The sequence below is a fragment of the Euphorbia lathyris genome, chromosome 2 (assembly GCF_963576675.1).
Source record: "Euphorbia lathyris chromosome 2, ddEupLath1.1, whole genome shotgun sequence".
Classification (NCBI taxonomy): Eukaryota; Viridiplantae; Streptophyta; class Magnoliopsida; order Malpighiales; family Euphorbiaceae; genus Euphorbia; species Euphorbia lathyris.
Window position 1 is genome coordinate 36104641 of NC_088911.1, and position 20790 is coordinate 36125430.

The 20790-nt window shown below is 35.6% G+C and overlaps 1 protein-coding gene across 2 annotated transcripts; it reads left to right on the forward strand.

The window, feature by feature from the left end:
• The first annotated feature begins 851 nt into the window (after nucleotides 1–851).
• LOC136217780 (CSC1-like protein At1g69450) lies at nucleotides 852–19900 on the forward strand. 2 transcript variants are annotated; one of them, XM_066004431.1, is made up of 12 exons: nucleotides 852–1061; nucleotides 2030–2360; nucleotides 2927–3076; nucleotides 3195–3258; nucleotides 3524–3733; nucleotides 7034–7213; nucleotides 8172–8470; nucleotides 9668–9944; nucleotides 10037–10309; nucleotides 10800–11033; nucleotides 11147–11315; nucleotides 19716–19900. In XM_066004431.1, exons 2-11 carry the CDS (start codon nucleotides 2080–2082, stop codon nucleotides 11306–11308), a joined length of 2130 nt encoding a protein of 709 aa, XP_065860503.1. In that variant the 5' UTR covers nucleotides 852–1061; nucleotides 2030–2079; the 3' UTR covers nucleotides 11309–11315; nucleotides 19716–19900. The 2 variants fall into 2 exon arrangements, with proteins under 2 accessions (XP_065860503.1, XP_065860502.1); XM_066004430.1 differs by lacking the exon at nucleotides 19716–19900 and having other exon boundaries at nucleotides 853–1061; nucleotides 11147–11509.
• Nucleotides 19901–20790: the final 890 nt, after the last annotated feature.

Here is a 20790-nt window from a genome sequence, read left to right on the forward strand (position 1 = left end):
TTATTTTGTTTAATTTAGTTTAACTAAATCTTTATTTTGTTAATTTTAGTTAAATTTTTATTTTGTTAATTCAGGTATTTACGGGTTAAATTCAATAGCGAACTAATTTTTTTACGGGTTTAATTCAATAGCGGACTAATTTTTTTTACGTAACAGGTATTTACGGATTTAATTCAATAGCGGACTAGCTTTTTTTTTGCTCTCCCGACACGCGGGCGTGTGCCTATCACGCCTCACCTTGTGGTCGGGCGTGATAGCCCCACGCCTTACCGTGTGGTCGGGCGTGTAGCGATCACGCCCGACCACACGGTGAGGCGTGGGGCTATCACGCCCGACCACAAGGTGAGGCGTGATAGGCACACGCCCGCGTGTCGGGAGAGCAAAAAAAATAGCTTTTTCCTCCCCAAAACCCATGAAAGGGTATTTTCGTCCTTTTACGGGGCTAGGGGTGGGAATTTGGGGCTGGGTTTAACAACACCCTTAGAAAATCTATAATCAATGAAAATGTATATAATTTTCATTAAAAGAATATATGAAGAATTTTTAATATATAACACGATTAATTGAAAAAAAAAATATAGAAAAGAAAAGCCCGTGCATTGCACGGTCAGACTAGTTAACCTTATAAATAGCTAAATGCAAATTGATTGAAAAAACATATTAAAAGTAAAAAATAATAAGAGTAAAAAGGATCTGAAAGCACGAAGGTGACAGTTGACTAGTAGGTAGGCAAGCAGTTGACTGGTAACGAACTTTTCTTTTATTATAATGTCTCCAAAATGCCCCTGCTTCGATGCTGTACAGTTTCTTCTATCAATAAAGAACCCGCCACATATCGTGTTTGAATTATTGAAAAATGATGTTTAGGGGTAATACCGGTAACTAAATTAAGCAAGCAATCCACTGCAACAAGCAATTCTTCTAACTAATATCACACTAGACAGTTTCAACTTCCAAATGCCAAACTCTGTTTCAAATTACAAATAATTCATCTATTCTGTGATATTTTTACTGAAGCGTTCGATTCCTGTCACCACCAAGATCCACAGCTAGGTGCCTAGGTTCGATTTTCTATCTGTTTATATGCTTCTAGAGATTTCATAATCTTCTTGCCTTTTGATTTTGTAGTTTCTATCCTAGGGTTTCTGTTTCTCTGCATTTGGGATTGTTGAACTTATAATTATGAGATGAAGAGCAAAACTAAGCTCTGTTCTGAAAATTGGCATGAGTTGTGTATTTTTCTTTAGATAAGTCTGTCGTAATTTGGAGGGGAAATGTGAAATGGTCAACATGTTTTATCAGTACCATGATACTGAGTTGTATTATTGGGGATTGGTTGTTCCAAGCATTTGATTGAATTAAACTCCTATTTTAGTTTCTTCTTTAATTTCTGATTATAGGAATTGTTTTATGTTCACTCATGCTAAATCCATTTTTAGTTTTGCTCAAAGGATGAAAGCAGATCAAGTTTTTGAATGGAATTTTGGTACATTAGAATTTCAAATATTTTTCGTGGATTTATATTAGCTTAAGTTGGTTCTAGAGATAAAATTAAAGTCACCATTAAAGAGGGTTATGGATATATAAACATTCTTGTGATTAAGAATTCTATTTCCAGCAAATACCATATATCACTGGATGACGTTATAAGTTATAACCTGCTCAGTATCATTAAGCCAAAGATCACTGGTAGAATTATCATTGATGGAAATGAATCTCAATTGATTGACATGATGTTAGTGATTACAGAGTGCTAATTATTTTTGCTTTATAGTCCCTCCTTTCATCATTCGCTGAGCAATAATGGTGACAGTTAACTTTTTGTAAAGTTTCTGTTTCTGTTTCATTTTTTCTTTCAATGTTATAAATCGTACTTTGGTATGCTGCACTTGGATCACATGCTTGTGTTTCTTTGATGTTTTGAACGGTGTTGTACTCTCTAATGCTCTTTATGTCTTTAAATTTTAGTTTTCATAATTTCTATTCCAAGATCTTGTCTCCTGAGTATTTTCTTTATGCTTGGGTGCAGTTGAGGAGTTGATTGGTCATCTTCTTTAGAATTGAGATTGCTTTTACAAGATGCTTGTCTCTGCTCTTCTAACCTCATTGGGAATAAATTCTGGTCTATGTGTTCTATTCTTTGTACTGTACTCCATACTTAAGAAGCAACCCAGTAACTATGAAGTTTATATACCGCGCTTGCTTGCTGAAGGGAGCTCTAAACGGAGAAGTCGATTTAACCTAGAAAGGCTAATTCCTTCTACTGGTTGGGTTACAAGAGCATGGAAGCTGTCCGAAGAGGAATTATTGTCATCCTCTGGCTTGGATGCTGTGGTTTTCATGCGAATAATTACTTTCAGGTAATTAAGTCTTTGAAGAAGTGTTCCTTTTGTCAACAAACAGAGACAAATTCCAGATTGACAGTTGCTCCTTTTTCTTTAGACCAGAGAGCAACTTTATCAGTACAGATAATGGAAATTTTACTATCAAAATGTGATGTTTCTATGTCATTTTTGTTAGAATTAGGAAAAGACTTCATTTGGTTGCATTCACCAGTGTATTCTTTTCCACCAAAATTTTCATCAACCTGTTTAACCCAACTCTTTTGCTTTCTAGTTGGGCATGAACATATGGAAGTAGTTACATGATGAGCAACTGAGACCTAATATATTCCCAGATATCTTCTAAGAATTTTTGTTCCTGATAACAATTTTTTTCATTATTTTTCATGTAGGGAATCATAAGTGTTTATCATGATGTAAATACATTGTGAACATTATGCATTTTATGCACCTGTTTAACCCACTTTGTTAATTGCCATTTGTGACAGCATAAGTGGCTATCATAATTTTCATACGCCGTTCTTGCATTTATTTGTGGTTTCATATGAGCTTAATACACTATTCCTTTTATTTTAATACTGCAGTTTGAAAGTGTTCACGTTCGCTGCCGTAATAGGAATCTTTGTTCTCCTTCCAGTGAATTGTTCAGGAACTCAAGAACTTGACTTTGCAGATCTGTCAAATAATTCTTTGGATGTTTTTTCCATTTCAAATGTAAAAAGTGGCTCATCAAGGTAATCTCCACTTCATAATTGTATTTTAAAGTCACATGAGATTTGGTATTGATTTGCTTCAGAATTGTGAATGGTGCTGAGAATGCTATTTATTGACAAGAATTTTTTATGTTGGCAGCTTATGGATTCATTTCGCTGCCGTGTACATTGTCACTATATTTGTGCTCTGTCTACTTTATTATGTAAGTAAGAAACTGTATGCAAGTATAGCTTATTATATATATACTTCTCAGCAGGATTTGAATGTGGCTTCTTTTTCCTCCTTGTATGAATGAAAATAAAGCTTTTATATGATCGTGTTAAATGACATTTTAGTTTGGTTGTTGATTTTCTTTTTGTTGGGAAAAGGAAACTAGATGTTGGAATAAAATTATTTCCTTCTAAAAAGAAGTGGTATTTGTAGAGACAATGCTATATTGCTCATTCTAAGGATATTTAATTCTGCAGGAATTTAAATATGTATCCTCAAAAAGGATTGCTTATTTTTTATCATCCAAACCTCAGCCACATCAATTCACCATCTTAGTTCGCGGTATCCCTGTTTCGGGTGGCAGTACTGTCAGTGAAAGTGTTGAGAGGTTCTTCTCAGAGTATCATCCTACTACGTATCTCTCCCACATGGTGATTCGCAGGACTAACAAACTTTCGAGTCTCATAGTACGTCGAATCTTTTTCATCCAATTCTTAAGGTTATTACATGATTTTGTTTTCTTCATGCAACTGTTTTATGAATTTAAATTATATATATATATATATATATATATATATATGATGTGCATGGGCTTTCCTGTGTGGGAATGGTGGTTGGATGCTTTTTAATCTGCTGAAGAGTGGCAGCACTTGTAGAAGTAGAGTTTGTAAAACCGTAAGGCTAGTTTAGAAACTACTAGGCGAAGGACACTAGGAAAGCAGGTACAGAGTATCATTGTCACCAGAGAAAGTAATTGCTTAATTCTCATTGATGTATGTAGTAGTTCTTATTGTGTGGCAAGATGAAATATACATATATGTTAGACATATATACGTGATCATTAGATAAAGGAGAGACATCAAGTACAAAATTTATAACCAGTTACCACTAACTTCCTAACACCAGTTAATTATTGTCAAACAACCATTCAACCCAAAAGTTTAAGCTATAGGTAATATCCCAATTATAGTTTTATCATCTCTAACATATAACGTATGTAATGCCTCTTCGGCTCGAGGCATGTGCAATGTTAGAGCATAAGTCAATGTAATTAATGAATAGCATGTCTAAAGCTGTTGTAGGGCTGCTAGAGCTGTCAGTTTGTCGCCTTGATTGAAGGATAACCTTGTATATATATGTATTGCTCTTAAATAAAATATATCAATCTAGTCTCTTAATCTACATGGTATCCCTTGGATTTCTCTCTATTTCCATAGTCTGTTACACGGTCCGTGGGATGAGAGAGGGCCAGTTATAATAATGTATAATACTAAGGCTTTTAAACTATACTTAAATTTTAAAAAATGTACTTTGATTTAAAACATTGTCATCATATTCTTTCCAAATTAAAAACATTGACATTAGATTAAATTCAAAAAAAGAATTATACTTATGGACATCAGTTACCAAATTTTCTAATTTACCTCGAATTCTTTCCAATTTCCTAATAAAAATATTTGACATCAATTCCCTAATTTATCTCAGAGTCTTTCCATAATTATCTCAATACTAACGAAATTTCTAATTTAGGTCCTCCTTCTTTAATCACACTCCAATCCCAAAGAATATTGAATGGTAATATTATCCTTCAACCTCAATTCATCAGCTATATAATCAATTTTGTTCTCTAATCACCTCATTATAAAACTTCCAATTGCTAATAGCCTTTTTTCATCTTTGAAAAACTCTATCAGATTCTGATTTACTTGGTCTTCAGAGACAATTTGGGAGAAACGCATCAAAATCTTCCAATTTCAAGAACTTAACCCTAAAAGCCCGTTAAGTGAGATGATTTTCAAATTTCGTTTTCATGTTTCTATTATCATGCTTTGTGTCCTGAAGAGCATAAAATTTAATAGAGCTATTTCATAATTTATTAAATTTGAGAATTTTGCATCTAGAAATGCTTAAAAACATCATTTTGTATAAGAAATTCGGTACTTAAAGCAATATAAAATGTTTTTATTAGATCATTTGTTAAATGTAACAAAAAAAAAGTAATTTTTAAGTAATATTCTTTTATACAATTGAGGAAAATATGGTAGTGGATAGGACGGAGTGGAGGGAGCGAATTTGTGTCGCTGACACGACTTGATTTCACGGTTTTATATGATGGTTCATGTTAGCCGACCCCGAATCATTTCGGGACTAAGGCTTTGTTGTTGTTGTTGTATTCTTTTATACAATTGACTTTTCTAGTTTATTTTTTACTTGTACTTATTTATTAGGGCCCCACTTGGTAACTCGTCCCTAGGCCTCTAAATCTCAGGATCGGCCCTGGGTATCAGAGCCTTGTTTTGGCTTCAGTTTTTCTGCCTTGTGAGCAGAATTTCTGGGTTTGTATTTTTGGACCGTCTCTTTCAGCATTACTGTCTGTCTTGTGAGTCTGATTTCACCTCAACGGATTGTCACCATTCCTCTTCTGCTGCCATCGCCTCTCAGTTTCTGACCTGTCTGTCCGATTAGTTTGTCGGTGAATCTCCTTTTGTGCAATGACGTTGCTGGCAGCCTCTTGCGTGTTGCTTCGACTGAGTTTTGTTTGTCCGTTTCCGACGAAGCTTGATGTTCCTCTGTCGTCTCTCCTGTCTGATTTGTTCTTCTAGGTTGCGTCTCCCAATTTACGTTTTATATTCCAAAGTATCTTGAGTTTCTTGTTTTGAGTTGTATTGACTTTTAAGACTATATCATAAGTATCTATAGCATGCTGAGCATGATTAAAATCCATGCTTCAGCTTGAGAGGGAGTGTTAGAGCATAAGTCAATGTAATTAATGAGTAGCATGTCTAAGACTGCTGTAGGGCTGCTAGAGCTGCTGGTAGGGTCAGTTTGTCTCCTTGATTGAAGGATAACCTTGTATATATGTGTATTGCTCTTAAATAAAACATATCAATGTAGACTCTTAATCTACATGGTATCCCATCCCATGTATTCCTAGTGTTTTGCATGGTCTACTGCATGCAAGAACAGACTCACTTTACCTTGCGCTGAAATTTAATCATCTGATACCATACCAAAGAACAATACAACTCAAAAGCTTAAGCTTATAGGTAAGCTTACAAGAATAGTTTTTATTAGCTGAACTACTTATTTTAACAGGTTGACAGTCTGAAAATAATAGACTAAAATATAATTCACAGAAAAATTAATCTCAAAACAGTAATGTATGTGTGTGAGGAAGAGAGTTTAGAGATACAATTCAGACATTCTTCTCACTTTATTATCTTCTGTGAGAATCTGAACTTAAACCTTGCTAATCATCCTATAAAATCATAGTAGTTTTTTCTACATTAATGTCTTACACGAGCTACAGAAAATTAAAAAGAGGAAAAAACAAAAGTAAATATAAAATTCCAGAGAAGAACGCTGTATTATATTCCTCCTATGGAGTACGATAGCCACCAAAGACTAGGGTTGAAACCAGCAGTTGATAGCCTCTTCTTCAATAAATCTAACTTGGTAGCCTTTCCTTCAAGAAATCTGGACTTGATAGCTGTCATAAATGTATAGCTTAATCATAGGTGTCATAAATGTATAGCTTAATCATAGGAAATAAACATTATTGTGATTTATATATTTACCTTGTATAGCCTATGGAATGTGTATAAATAGGTTGTAAGTCTTCATTACAAAATACAAGAATATAGAATATTATTCTCACTTTGTCTGTGTTTACAATCGCCCTCTCCTTTTCTGAAATAACAAAATCTGTAAATTTCAGAAACCTCTGAATGAATTTTTCTTTGTTTATTTTTCCTTTATTTATGTAGTATGAAGCAAAGAAGTTGTACGGAACTATTGTTCAATTGCAATCAGAGCCTTCCCAGCAGAATTATAGACTTGCTGGATTTTTTAGAAAAAAGGTCGATCTTATAGATCACTATGAGAAGAAGTTAGAAAATATAGAGCAAAATGTGAGATTGGAGCAATCTGGTGTATCGTTGGCAGAAGTATGTCCAATTCTTTTCACTTTAATCTTTTCAACAATTTTCTTTTCCATTATTTTTTCTAATTCAATTACATTATGTAATAGGATTCTTGATACTTCCACTCTTCTTTAGCTTTTATGATGAAATTTTACTCACCCATGCTTTTGTAACAGTCTCGTACTCTCATACCATTTTTCCATCTAGATACAAACATCCATGTTCTATGTGGAGTAATTGTTTTTTAAGATTTAGTTTGCATAATACATGTAAGTTTATTATAAATAGAATACTTTTGTTCTGATATAGTTTCTAGGCTTAATACATCATTTGCCTCCTGAACTTTCAAAGTGTTCCGATACCCCCCTGAACTTGCATAAAATATTGATTTAGCTCCCTAAACTTGCATAAAATGTAATCAATTGATCACTCGGTCGTAAAAAAGTAAGTTAAATGCGGAAGATGTATTCCACAAGTCTTAAAAAAAGTAAAACGACCAAAATCGAAGTATACGATTCTAATATTAGAGAAGACAAGTTGTATAGTTGAACAAGCAATAACTTCCTTTTTAATCTATTTTTTAATTATGTAATAACATTCTAAGATGCGTGGAATACATCTTCCGCATTTACCTTACTTTTTTACGATCGAGTGATCAATTGATTACATTTTACGCAAGTTCAGGGCGCTAGTTGAACATTTTATGCAAGTTCAGGGGGCTATCGGAACACTTTGAAAGTTCAGGGGGCCAATCAAGCTTTTTGGACAAGTTCAGGGGACAAATGATGTATTAACCCTAGTTTCTATCATGCATTTATCAGAAAGATCTTTTTACTAGCCAAGGCATAGGGTGACAATAAGATGTTCTCACATGATATACATATATCTGCTATAGCTTTCATGGTTTGAGTTGTTAATTCTCATTTGTTTACGTTTTCTTTTTATATGAATTAAATCTGAAATTTACTACTCTGTGCAAAAGGAAACTCGAGCTGCCTTCGTGTCCTTCAAATCTCGATATGGTGCTGCTGTTTCCTTCCACTTACAACAATCAGTCAACCCCACACAGTGGGTCACTGAGCAAGCCCCTGAACCTGATGACGTTTACTGGCCTTTCTTTTCTTCATCTTTCATGCGAAGATGGGTATCTAAACTCGTGGTTATAGTTGTTTGTATTCTTCTAACAATTTTATTCCTCATCCCTGTTGTAGTTGTGCAAGGTCTTACTAACCTGGCTCAGTTGGAGGTTTGGTTTCCATTCTTGAAAAGCATTCTAACTATGTGAGTAATGATCTAACATTGTATTTTTACTGATTCCATCTGTAACTAAAGTTGGCATTTGGTACCACTACCTAATGTAAAATATGGCTACAAATTATTAGGGTTATGTCTTGAGGTAGTTGCCTTGCCTCTAGTTTATCCATCTTCTAAAAGAGAAGCAGTGATTGCAAGGAGCCCTATAATATTAAGGATCATCACTAAACATATTCTAGAGATGATTATTATGAAATGACAATTTTCAATTATATTTATTTCTAGGATTCTTCTTTTCACTTGTGAATCTATTGTTTTTGACGAACTTCCTCTTTGATTAACTGAGGTTGCATTGGATGCCATTTTAAACCAAAAGTTTTTCAAATGATGGTTCATGAAGTTCTTATATTCTGTACTTCCTTACATTGCATGTCATTCAAGGTCCATGGCTAAGAAGTCATGTTGTTGTATTAATTATACCATTAAAGGTGGAGAGATCATGAAATGTGCTGTAACCATATCATTGGATGATTTTGTAAATCATAAAAAAAATTATTTATTGAGCTCTTGATCTTTTAATTTGTCATATTGAACCTTCAATCAATTATAATTGCACATATTGAGCTCCTAGCTAAAGAGATAGCTGGCTTTGACTCTCAAAATTGGATAAAATTTATGGCCTATTTCCTTTTGTATCTGAAATTGCATTTTTACAATTTGAAAAGATGGTTTTCACAGTTTCTGTGAACACATAAAAATCTCCTTTTGAACTGCAAAAAAAAAAAAAAAAAAAAAGTAATTTCAGACGCAACTGGAATATAAGTCACACATTCTTAACTGAGTTTGATGTTCATAATCAACTGTCTCGTTAGTCAGGGATTCAATGTATGCAACTATCATTGATCAAAGACTCAACGTGACAAATTGAAAAATTAGAGGCCTGAATATGTTTTCTTTTCCTGGAAAAAAAGCAACAGATTTTTTTTTTTTTTTCTGCATTTTGTTACTTCTGATTCTCCCTTAGAAAAGTATTATAATTCTTTTGGCACATATTTAGGTCAATTACTATATAGTTCGAGAGAATTATCTATGATGTAGAGCATCAAATAACGTGGTAGATTGTCAACATCCAAACTAACTTACATTTTCAGAAACTTAATTTTTCTTTAGTGATTTTATTTCTCTTTATTGCTACTGAACTTTATATATATTTATTGTTTGCAGAACTTTTTTCAGTCAAGTAGTCACAGGGTACCTTCCTAGTCTAATTCTTCAGTTGTTTCTCAAGATTGTTCCTCCAATAATGGAGTTCCTTTCCTCAATTCAAGGGTATATTTCTCTTAGTGATATAGAGAAGAGTTCATGTAATAAAGTTCTTTGGTTCACAATATGGAACATTTTTTTCGCAACTGTGTTTTCGGGGTCAGTGTTGTACCAGGTTAACATTTTTCTTGATCCCAAGAATATTCCTTCAAAGCTGGCTGTTGCTGTCCCTGCCCAGGTCTGTTTTCATAATCTTGTGCATATATGATATCTTATTATAAAATTACTTCTTATTATATCTGTATCTATGACATTATTTTTTGATTGTAGGCATCTTTTTTTGTTGCTTATGTTGTTACATCTGGATGGACAAGCGTTTTATCGGAACTCTTTCGTGTAATCCCTCTCACTTGCTCTCTATTAACAGGATGTTGTAAGAGTTCCGACGAGGAACTTGATATTCCATCTGTTCCTTATCACAAGGATATCCCGAGAATTCTATTCTTTGGACTTCTTGGTATCACATATTTTTTCCTAGCTCCAATTATCTTGCCCTTCCTTCTGGTGTACCTATGTCTTGCATACATCATCTTCCGTAATCAGGTTAGCAACTTTACAGGTTTTCCCTTTTCCGGGTTGCTACATACAATTATGGGCATTATAATGCATCATTTTGGCATGGATATTTTGTTGCTGCTATTCTTGGGTTTCTGTTTCGATTTAGAAGAAAAATATCACAAATTAGAAAGCTGACTGTTTAGTATGGGCAAAAATACAATGTGAATATCTTATTCTTTCTTCTAATGCTTTAAAACATGGAAATAGAACATATGATGCAACAAGCTCATATATATATATATATAGATAGATCATTATTAAAATGCTAATTTGGCAGAAACCACAAGAACATCTAGTGTTCTTAGCTCATCCTTATTGGGTACATATGCAGGAAAGTGGTGTAAGGTTCTACTGTTTGTTTGTGTGGTCACATTAGTTGGCATAACAATACATTTGAACAAGCTCAAGCGCTTCATCTCTAACCTGTGTCACTTAAATTCTAAATATGTTTGTTGCTCTAAAAATTTACATACAGTTCATCAATGTATATGCACCCAAGTACGATACTGCGGGGAAGTTTTGGCCTATCGCACACAATTCAGTAATATTCTCTCTGGTACTCATGCATGCCATCGCAATAGGAATTTTCACAGTTAAGAAGCTCCCTACTGCATCAACCTTGATTTTTCCTCTTCCAGTCCTTACTCTGCTCTTTAATGAGTACTGCCGGAAACGCTTTCTGCCCATTTTTATTGCTTACTCAGCTGAGGTATGTCCATAGTCTATGCTCTATGATCATTGTGTAAGGGATAATATATTCCTTTATTCTGTTGATTTAAGATTTCCACGTAATTGTTGACTGAGGTGAGTTTCCCTTGTTAGGTTCTAGTGAAAAAAGACAGGCTGGAGGAGAGAGACCCCGCAATGGGTGAATTTTTTGACAAATTGGCTACTGCCTATCAGGATCCGGCTCTAATACCAATTCACTTCCCAGCAAACGGTGACAGTCAATACAGTCCTCTTTTATCATCTGCTGATAATTGAATAGAAGGTACGGCTGTATTATATTCTGACTCCTACTAGTGGTTTCTATTATTTTTACTGCCATTTTAATGCGTAAGTAGCTTATCGATTAGGATATAAGCATTTACGCATTTGTCATTTGGCTTTCTATTTAAGAAATGTATATTGGCGTGTAAATCTCAATTGAGACTGAAATGAGAATGAATGCAAGCTTGTGATGAACTGTAGTTCTTCATGTACCCTAGTCATGACAATAGAATTCAATCACTGCGGTTCCAGTATTGCCATTATGTTTGTTTGATTTGCTGGGAACATTAAGGGTCCACACTTGATGGGTGCATTTGGATGCAACTATTCAATGACATCTTTACGGACCGGGTTGGTTTTTATCCATGCATCTTTTTATTTGAACTTATTAGGTTCTTGAGATGGAACTTGAATTATGAAGGGACAAGTATATTTAACAGCTTACTTCGTATCTGCTAAGAAACTCAGGTCAACCTCAAAACCAAGAGATAATAAATAGTAGCCTCTTTTGAATATAAAAAGAAAAAGTGGAAATAAATTGAAGTTGAATATAATTATGTACTTCTGGCTAAGGAGAAATTAATATATTTCTGAAAATTAGGAATTAAAACTGTAATGAATGTCTAAGATTTAAAAAAAAACCCATTCTAGTTATTCGTCTCTGGTTCGTACACCCTTTAATCTCACATTACAAGGGTTTATATAGGCTTTAAAACCTAGTAAAAGTCCTATACCAATCAAACTAGGGAATCCTAAACTGAGTAGGAAACAATACATAACAATTCTGGGTTGTGCTACCAAGGCAGATTAGCCTAAACAGACATCATTTTGGCATTCTCAAAGTGCTACAGACACATATTCTCTCGAACTGCTCCAAAGTCCACCAAATCATGTCTTTTTCAACCTTCTACATATGCTCTTTTGCAATGGCTCATATGGGAATACTTTTTGGCTTTCAATCTTAATTTTACTAATTATTTTCTGTAAGAATTTGATTCATTCTTAACAATTTCCATCCTTGACTCGAAATTCATCAACTCCTCCCTTTTTCCGCAAGCATCTTTTTTAAATGTTCTAAACTCCATCAAACATCTTTATTTTTATCTTCATTGTCCCAATTTCTAAGAGTTTACAATGTAGTCATCATTCTCCATAAATACATCACCACAACCATAAAGAAGAAACTACCAAATCCAAATAGTAGATCAATAAAAATTAATTGAATGAAGAAAAAGCAAAATAAAGCAAAGAAGGGATTTATCTTCTGACTAAAACTTGGAAGAAAACCCCAAAACTTGGATGAAGAAGAGAATTTTTGCCGGCTAGGTTTAGATGTTCAACTATTTGCTTGTCTCCCTAGATAAAGAAGATGGGAAAATAATATATATTTTAGAATTACAATATTTTGAAATCGCTCATCAAAATTCCAATAAATGCCTAAGATTTTTTCAAGGAGCCTCCTTTGTTCTTCCCTTGTTCACATAGTTTTGAAAGGCGCAAATGAGTCCTGGAGCCTAGGAGTGATACAAGACACATCAAATTTTTTTTTTTGATAAATAACAACACTTAACATTTCTAAACTTTTTTTTTTTTTTTTTGATAATTAACATTTCTAAACTTACACAAATAGTCAAATAGCAATAATTTTAATCATAAAATGCATGAGATTTAAATCCAAGACAGAGTTCATTATAAAATTTAAATTAAACTAAAGAAACTTCAACTTCAACTAAACACTAAGTCACTAACTAATAATCTAATAATAACTACTTCTAAACTAATAATAACTACTTCAACTAAGACTTGTAAACTCTTTAGTCTTTATACTCCCTATTTATAATCAAAGTCACCATCATCATCACCATCATCACTATCATCTCCTCCATCAACATATTCTTCTTCAAGATTGTCAATCTCATCACCACCATCATCATCATCTTGGAGGTACTCATCATCTACAAAGTCAGTTTCCTCCTCATCTCTAACTAATGGTGCTTTACCCTTATCCTTTGACCTAAGCCTAGCACTTGAACTAGAGGCATTCACAACATTTTTTCCTTGAGGATTGCAGTCAGTTGCTGCTCTTACTTTTCTTTCTTTTACTTTGTTTTTCTAATTTAATTCGAGCCTTTAATCTTAAAGATTTCCTATGGCTATGATTAAAAGTTGAAGAAACCCTAAAAATACCCTTAAACCCTCTTAATACAGCGCCTAAAAAGCCTAGACGCGCCTTAACTCAAGGCGCGGCAAGGTGTCACGGGGCCAAGTCTGTGCCAGGCCAAAACCTGCAGGCGCCTCGACTTTCCTCCAAGTCTCGGCCAGCCAACTCCTATCGAAGGGGTCTATCCCCTTCTAGCATCCCGTCAATACGTCTATCGGTATTCCGTCCCGGAAGGTCTCCCTGTGATTAAACCTCGCCCTAGAATGGGCACGCACTATGGGCACTCGCCGGACCATAATGTCCGTAGAGTTCCCCTCTACGGAGACATCCGCCTCCCTTCACGAAGGACGAATGCCCGACTCTCCTGTCCCTAGTGGACGAGGGTGGACACCCAGGGGGTGGATGTAAGCATACGTTGATATGTTCCATTCGCCACTCGACGCCGAAGCCTTCTCGTAGCTTTGCCAATGCTTGGGGTTGAGTTTGCCTATGATCAAACTCTCCCCCCTACACAAGGCTCGCACCTTGCTGACATCGCCTGCTTGAGCCCTTCTAAGGCGCTTAGCTTTGTGCCTTGAGTCGGGTACTCCTTTAACAACTATGCTTGTTCATACAACACCCTTTAATTTCACATTACAAGGGTTTATATGTGTTTTAGAACTTAATACAAGTCCTATATAAATCAAACTAAGAAATTCTAAAATGACTAAGAAATAAATCCATGATAATCTCTGAATCATCATCACTTCAGGACCCTCTCGCAGACTAGCACTTCCATATTATTGGTGTGCTATCAAGCATTATATTATATTAACTTTAATTTTCAATATAATTTCAATCAAACAGATATTGTTACTTCATTATTTAAATATACACTTTGTGATTTATTGAATTAGTACATATAGATACTAGAAATACGTTGTGTGGGAAGAGTAAAAACAGCATGGCAGTTGATAAAGACATACTCATTTTAGAATAGGTGGTTGTGTCTGTCTGGTTATTTATATGGGTATATTGTGCACAGATATCCTATATAGTATAGTGCCATTATTATCCTACAGTGAGTCAGATAAGATTGGTCCAGCTGAGATCTCATTGTTGATAATCTTTTGTATCTTGAAAAGCTGGAACTAGAATTCAAATAAAAGAAACTGGTCCATATGTCACGTGCATTACTCCAATCAAAATTCACAATCTGCATTTCAAATTTATATGCAGTTGTAGTTTCAGAAATATAATAGTCTTGGGAAAGGCCTTTCAAATAAGTAATATAATAATTACACTTGCATCCTACTAACTGAGGTGAAAAGGGGTGACAATTTCGGATTGAATTTGGTGTTAATATAAAATAAATTACACTAAGTATTTATTTTTATTATGGTTTTTGAACATGATTTTTTAACTTTAAATTTTATTAATATAATGACATCGGATAAAGATGATCATTCCAATAGCGGATAATTCTTCATTGTAGAGTTCATGATGAAAACGATATTTTAAGAAATTTTAATTCTTGAAGTTATTGGTTTTGAGGTCATTTAGGTGGTGTTTGATTATTTCATATGATATATAAAGGGTGTTGTTAAACCCCGCCCCTAATTCCCACCCCTAGCCCATTGAAAGGACGAAATTGCCCTTTCATGGGTTTTGGGGAGGGGAATTTCTGTTTTTTTTGCCAATCCGACACGCGGGCGTGTGGCCATCACGCCTCACCGCGCGGTCGGACGTATAGATATCACGCCTCACCGTGTGGTTGGGCGTGATAGCCTCACGCCTCACCGCAAGGTCGGGCAGGTGGCTGTCACGTCCGACCACGCGGTGAGGCGTGTGTTTATCACGTCCGACCACGCGGTGAGGCGTGATAGCCACACGCCTGCGTGTCGGATTGGCAAAAAATATAGCTTTTTAACCCCGTAAATAGTCCGTTAAACCCGTAAATAGGCCGTTAAACCCGTAACTACAGAATTATACTTAAAACCTAAAAATAATATAAGTTAATTAATAAATATTATTAATCACAACATATAAAACTAATATAATCTAGTCCAAGCCTCTCTCTTTTCAGCGTATAGATTCTCCAAGTGATGAACACTCGGATGACAAAATAAACGCCATTGGGTGGCAATGGGAGGCACTGGAAACGCATGATGTAAATAAAGACGTATGTAGTGACGATAACTCCCCAAATGACAAATCACAATCTCTTGCTCTGGTGGTCTTCCATCGTCCGAACGCATCGGCAGTATAGTGCAACATCCTAATTGTTGTGTAGTAAAGAGGAAAATTACTGCGTTCAATACAGATGCAGCAGCAAATAAGTCATCCGGACTCACCATCCAGTGGGACTCACCACAACCCGCTCCTGCCCATTTAATACGTGTGAGGGCAGCATCAAATCCGTTCCCGTACACTGGCGCATACAGATCACGGTTTGCCCGCATCTCATTCTCTATGAGCACTCTCATCAGCTTCCACTCCTATTGGTTATAAATGATGGCATCGGCTAAAACACGAAATCCACAGTTACCATCTGCTACAACATCATGGAATCCAGTAATAAATGGTACGATGAGACCTTGAACCCGATGTAAATGGTGGTAACCGGCGATATCCGCATCAAATCCGACTGAAAATATTAATATATGAAATTTATCAATAAAAATATATTTACTTTAACTTCAACAGATATATAAATGAAATAAAATATACCCGGCATATGGCTGTTATGCACAGATGAGGATGAGGAACGGCCTCGACTACGACTACGACTCGAACCTGAGGACCGTGCTCGACCTCGTGGTGCCTGACTGTACTCCTATGCACTCGGATTTCGTTTTGTTGATGAATTTTTGGTCTACCCCTAACAGTGTCTTTGACCTCGGGTTCTTTGAAGCCACTTTGTTTCGGGTTTATCTGATCATGAATCATCATCGATATGCTACGCACCATTGAAGGATCTAATTTTTCAACCTTTTCCACAAGAGATTGAAAAAATCGGTGATCCTCAGACCCGTCAGCATATACTGGAGCAGTAACTGGTATGTCACTCAACCCTTCAAACGTAAGAGATCTCCAAAAAGGATGGATGCGGTCAACACAGACCGATTCATCTGTGTCAATATATGTTTTAAGCTCACATGCACACAGAATGCCATGAGTCATGGGCAACACGCATCCGCATTCACTTACCACATCCATACTCAATCCGTGCATACGCTTGAGCTCATCATTTAGTACAGCCAAGCAGTAATGTGAAACGTGTAAGTCGAGATACGCGAAAGGTGCTCCATAGTGATTCACCGTAGATCTTCTTCTCGAGTCCTTGAGTGAGTATCTGATTATATACAGTGAAGGATTACAAAACTAATGTATTAAATTTTAAAAGATTAAAGCAAATAACAGAATAAATGTCTTACTTGATCGCCTCGATCTGAGCCTCAATGTCCTTGTGCACCTTCGCCCACACTGTATCGAGTGCACCAGTAGATGAATTCAACCACTGTTCAACTGTGCATGTGAACTCTCCACTCGACAGGTTGTGGTGTTTCCTAAGTGCAACACCTTGTTCGTCCATGCTCGACAAAACTTCTCTTTATGCACTAGCCATGTGGTCTCCACGTAATCTATCACATGAGGCCAGTTGCCAGTAGTATTCTTCATGGCTACCACTGCCGCCTCATATTCGGCTACTGTCGGGGCTTCAATTATACGTTTCCATTTGGAATTCTTAAAAATTTCACCAAACTTCTTCATTCCACTCAACTTGCCTACTCTATCCACCACATCTTTATTAATATGCCATGTGCACAATAAATGATGACTATGAGGAAATACCTCACGAACCGGCCTCATCAGTCCTAACTCCCGGTCTGTAGCAATGGCTGTCGGATGCACATCAGGTTGGAGCAAAAGCTTCAATTTTTGTAACACCCACATATAACTACCCTCAGTTTCATCCTTCATGATTGCATAGGCGATCAAGAAGTTTTTGTTTGAAGGCGTCATTCCAATGATTTCAAAGAATGTCATCTTATACTTGTTTGTTTTATATGTTGAATCCATACCAACAAACAAGTAATAAGATCGGAACAGTGTGATCGATGTTGGATGTGCCATAAATAAGTGAGTCACGACATTGCTGTCCGGCACCGCTTGCGTCCAATGTATGTAGTCCTTATCTATAGCAAGCCGATAAAACTGACTAATTACATCCCGACCCTCAAAGCTCTCAGTCCTGATTTTCTCCCTGTAATTATAGATATGTCTTTGTATCAGGCAATCCTCCGGATGTTTTTCTTTGATTGCAGCAAAAATTGCACAAGGCTTAGCTTGAGCTGAACTCATTTCACGAACAAGTTTTTTGGAAGCCGGGCTTAGTCCGCTCATCTGTCTGTAGCCCTAACGATATACAGCCAACTGATGACAGTGTTGTCCTCTATCTCCAGGAATCCCATTCACCGCCCAATTCAGCGATTTCCATAACCTTTATCTGGAATTTGCAACCACAGAACTTTGTTTTTGTATTCTTCCGTAGTATAACATCCATATCCATATCCTTTTATAATTCTTAACACCACGAGCACATTTAACCAATATCCACTTTAACTTGCGCCCCGTCTTGTGCGACGCTGTGGTTAACTCGAATCCGATCCCAATTGCCGTCTGTTTTGCCCAGTTAACATCTTCATGATATGTTTGAAACGTTTGTTTGGGAAAAAACTGCGAGCTGTAATCTATGCCATTTCCGTCAAATTCTTCCCACGAAACCTCCTGTAAATGATAAATAACGAACATTACATTCTAAAACGTGATATTTCTACAGCGTTTCGGTCTAAACCCGAAAAACAGCCACAAATATGCTCGGGCGTGTGAGCATCACGCCCCACCATGTGGTGGGGCGTATGAGCATCACGCCTCACCTCATGGTGGGGCGTATGAGTATCACGCCCCACCGCATGATGGGACGTGATAGCCACACGCCACCTCATGGTGAGGCGTGTGGCTATCACGTCCCATCATGTGGTGGGGCGTGATGCTCACACGTCCGAGTGCCGAACTAGAATTTTTTTTTCAATTCAAATTACAGAAATGCAAGTTCAATCGGAAAAATACCTCGAATTCAGACACAGCATCACTCCCGTCTACTCTCGGTGATAACGGATTGCCTTCCATCAAACGTGTTATCTTTGATTCGGATGAAAATGTATTTGGGAGACTTTGAGAGAGTTTGGGAGGGATTCAAATTTTCAGTTTTTGTTCAAAGGGCGGTTAGGTCTTTTTTCGGGGCTGGAAGTGTGAATATGGGGCTGGAAGTGTGAATATGGGGCTGGGTTTAGTAACCCATTATATAAATGGTGGACAAATTATAATTCTTACAACGGTGTCATATTAATCAAATCTTCTTTGTGATGAAAATTTGAAATACTATTATGTAAACTTATATTACAGGGAAATGCTTTTATTTATATATACATATAATCATAATAATTTTAAGGGTAAAGTACAAATAAAACCCTTGTGGTTTCACTAATTTTCAAATAAAGAACTGTGGTTTACTTTTTGTCAAAACAAAGATTGAGGTTTTTAACTTTAACAAAATAAGGACTTTTTCGATTTATACTAATAAAATCACTTTTTGACGACTTCAAAAATGACATATTTTAAGAACTACTAATATTCTAAGCAACTTTAATTCTTCAACTTTTTTATTTTTGAGATTGTTTAGATGATGTTTGGTAAAGAGAGAGAAAGTTCCATAGAAAATATGACATTGAAACTTTAATTCTTGAAAATTTTCATTTTCAGGTTGTTAAAGATGGTTTTCATAGCATTAATCCAAGATTGAAACCTCAATCTTTGTTTTGACAAAAAGTAAACCACAGTCCTTTATCTGAAAAAGAGTGAAACTACATGGGTTTTATTTGAACTTTATCCTAATTTTAATCGTTAATCTTAGCAATAACTATGAAAAAAAAGTCACAAACTCCAACAAATTTCAAGTGCATATAACATCATTGCTTGTAATACACAGGAGTTATTTTATTTCTTTCCATATAATAGGAGCAGTGGTAATCGCATGGAGTAAGTGGGTTCAATTATTAATAATGGTTAATGGGTGTAAATCTCTATGAGTAAAATAAAACAACACTAAAAGCGGATTGACTGTAGGGGCTGCTTCGTCTCATATTCTGGCCCCTTCCAGCCAAATTGCTTGTTTTCTGATATCCTTGCTGGTTTTAGGTTTGCAAATAGGGCCGGTTAGATATATAGGGGATTGAGGGAAAACATGTGGCGGTGAAGGTCTGGGAGGAACAACTAATGCGATGGGCTTAGGTTCGACTCTTTTGTCAGGCCTCCTGTGCCAAAATCGAAGAGGGTGGAGAATTGTAGCATCCGGAATTTTATAGAACGTGTTTGAAATAAAAATTTTGTATATAATTATAATATATCATGTAATTAAATTTTTATTAATCACCCACCAATTATTTTAGATTATTTTATTATTATTACTATTAGTAATATTTTTAATTTATGTGATAATTACTATATCTTTGATTAACGTTTAAGTGGACTTCAAAAAAAAGTGGACTCATTTAATTTTATTTTTATTATTATTAAATTATTTTATTTTTTTTGAAAAGGATTAAATTATTTTTTTTAAAGGATTAAATTAGTTACAGAGATGATTATCATGATTATTTTTGGTTAGTTATAGGGAGGAGGAAACGATTTTTTTAAAAAAAAAACATGCACTTCACCTTTTTCATATTTTTCTTATTTTCTTCCATTCTATTTTTCCCCGTAACTCTTTATTTCGATCATCTCTTGATACAAAAATTATACCATGCAATTCCTTATTTCGTGAAGAAGATTTTAAGACCACTATTGATATTTTTCTGACTAAAAAAAATATACCGGAGCGGGTATTTTTTATCGGGAAAGTGTTAGATCTCGACCTTTTTAGCGGTTTTCGTAGTGAAACGAATGTACTTTTGGATTCTCCTGATCGTAGGCTATCTTGTGGTAGTCTTGGTTCGCGCTTCCGACAACTCCGGTGAATTTCCGGCAGTCGACCACCGCACTCCGGTGAGACTCCGGTGAGCAAGCGAAGGTTCAGTTAGAATCCAAACAAATTAATTAACGTTTTTGGACAAGAGGTAAACTTAATTGCTTATGTTTATATATACGTCTATTTATATATTTATATATTTATGTGAGTGTCTATTGATATTTTCTCATAGAATAATTAAATGTATGTTGAATGAATGTTGAATATTTGGTTATCAATTAATTGGTACTTGATTTATATATATGG

Coding starts and splice junctions, on each gene's coding strand:
- LOC136217780 (XM_066004431.1), top strand. CDS start 2,080: ATGCTTGTCTCTGCTCTTCTAACCTCATTGGGAATAAATTCTGGTCTA. Junction 8,471..9,667: donor TTGAAAAGCATTCTAACTAT/GTGAGTAATGAT, acceptor TATTGTTTGCAG/AACTTTTTTCAGTCAAGTAG. Junction 9,945..10,036: donor CTGTTGCTGTCCCTGCCCAG/GTCTGTTTTCAT, acceptor TTTTGATTGTAG/GCATCTTTTTTTGTTGCTTA.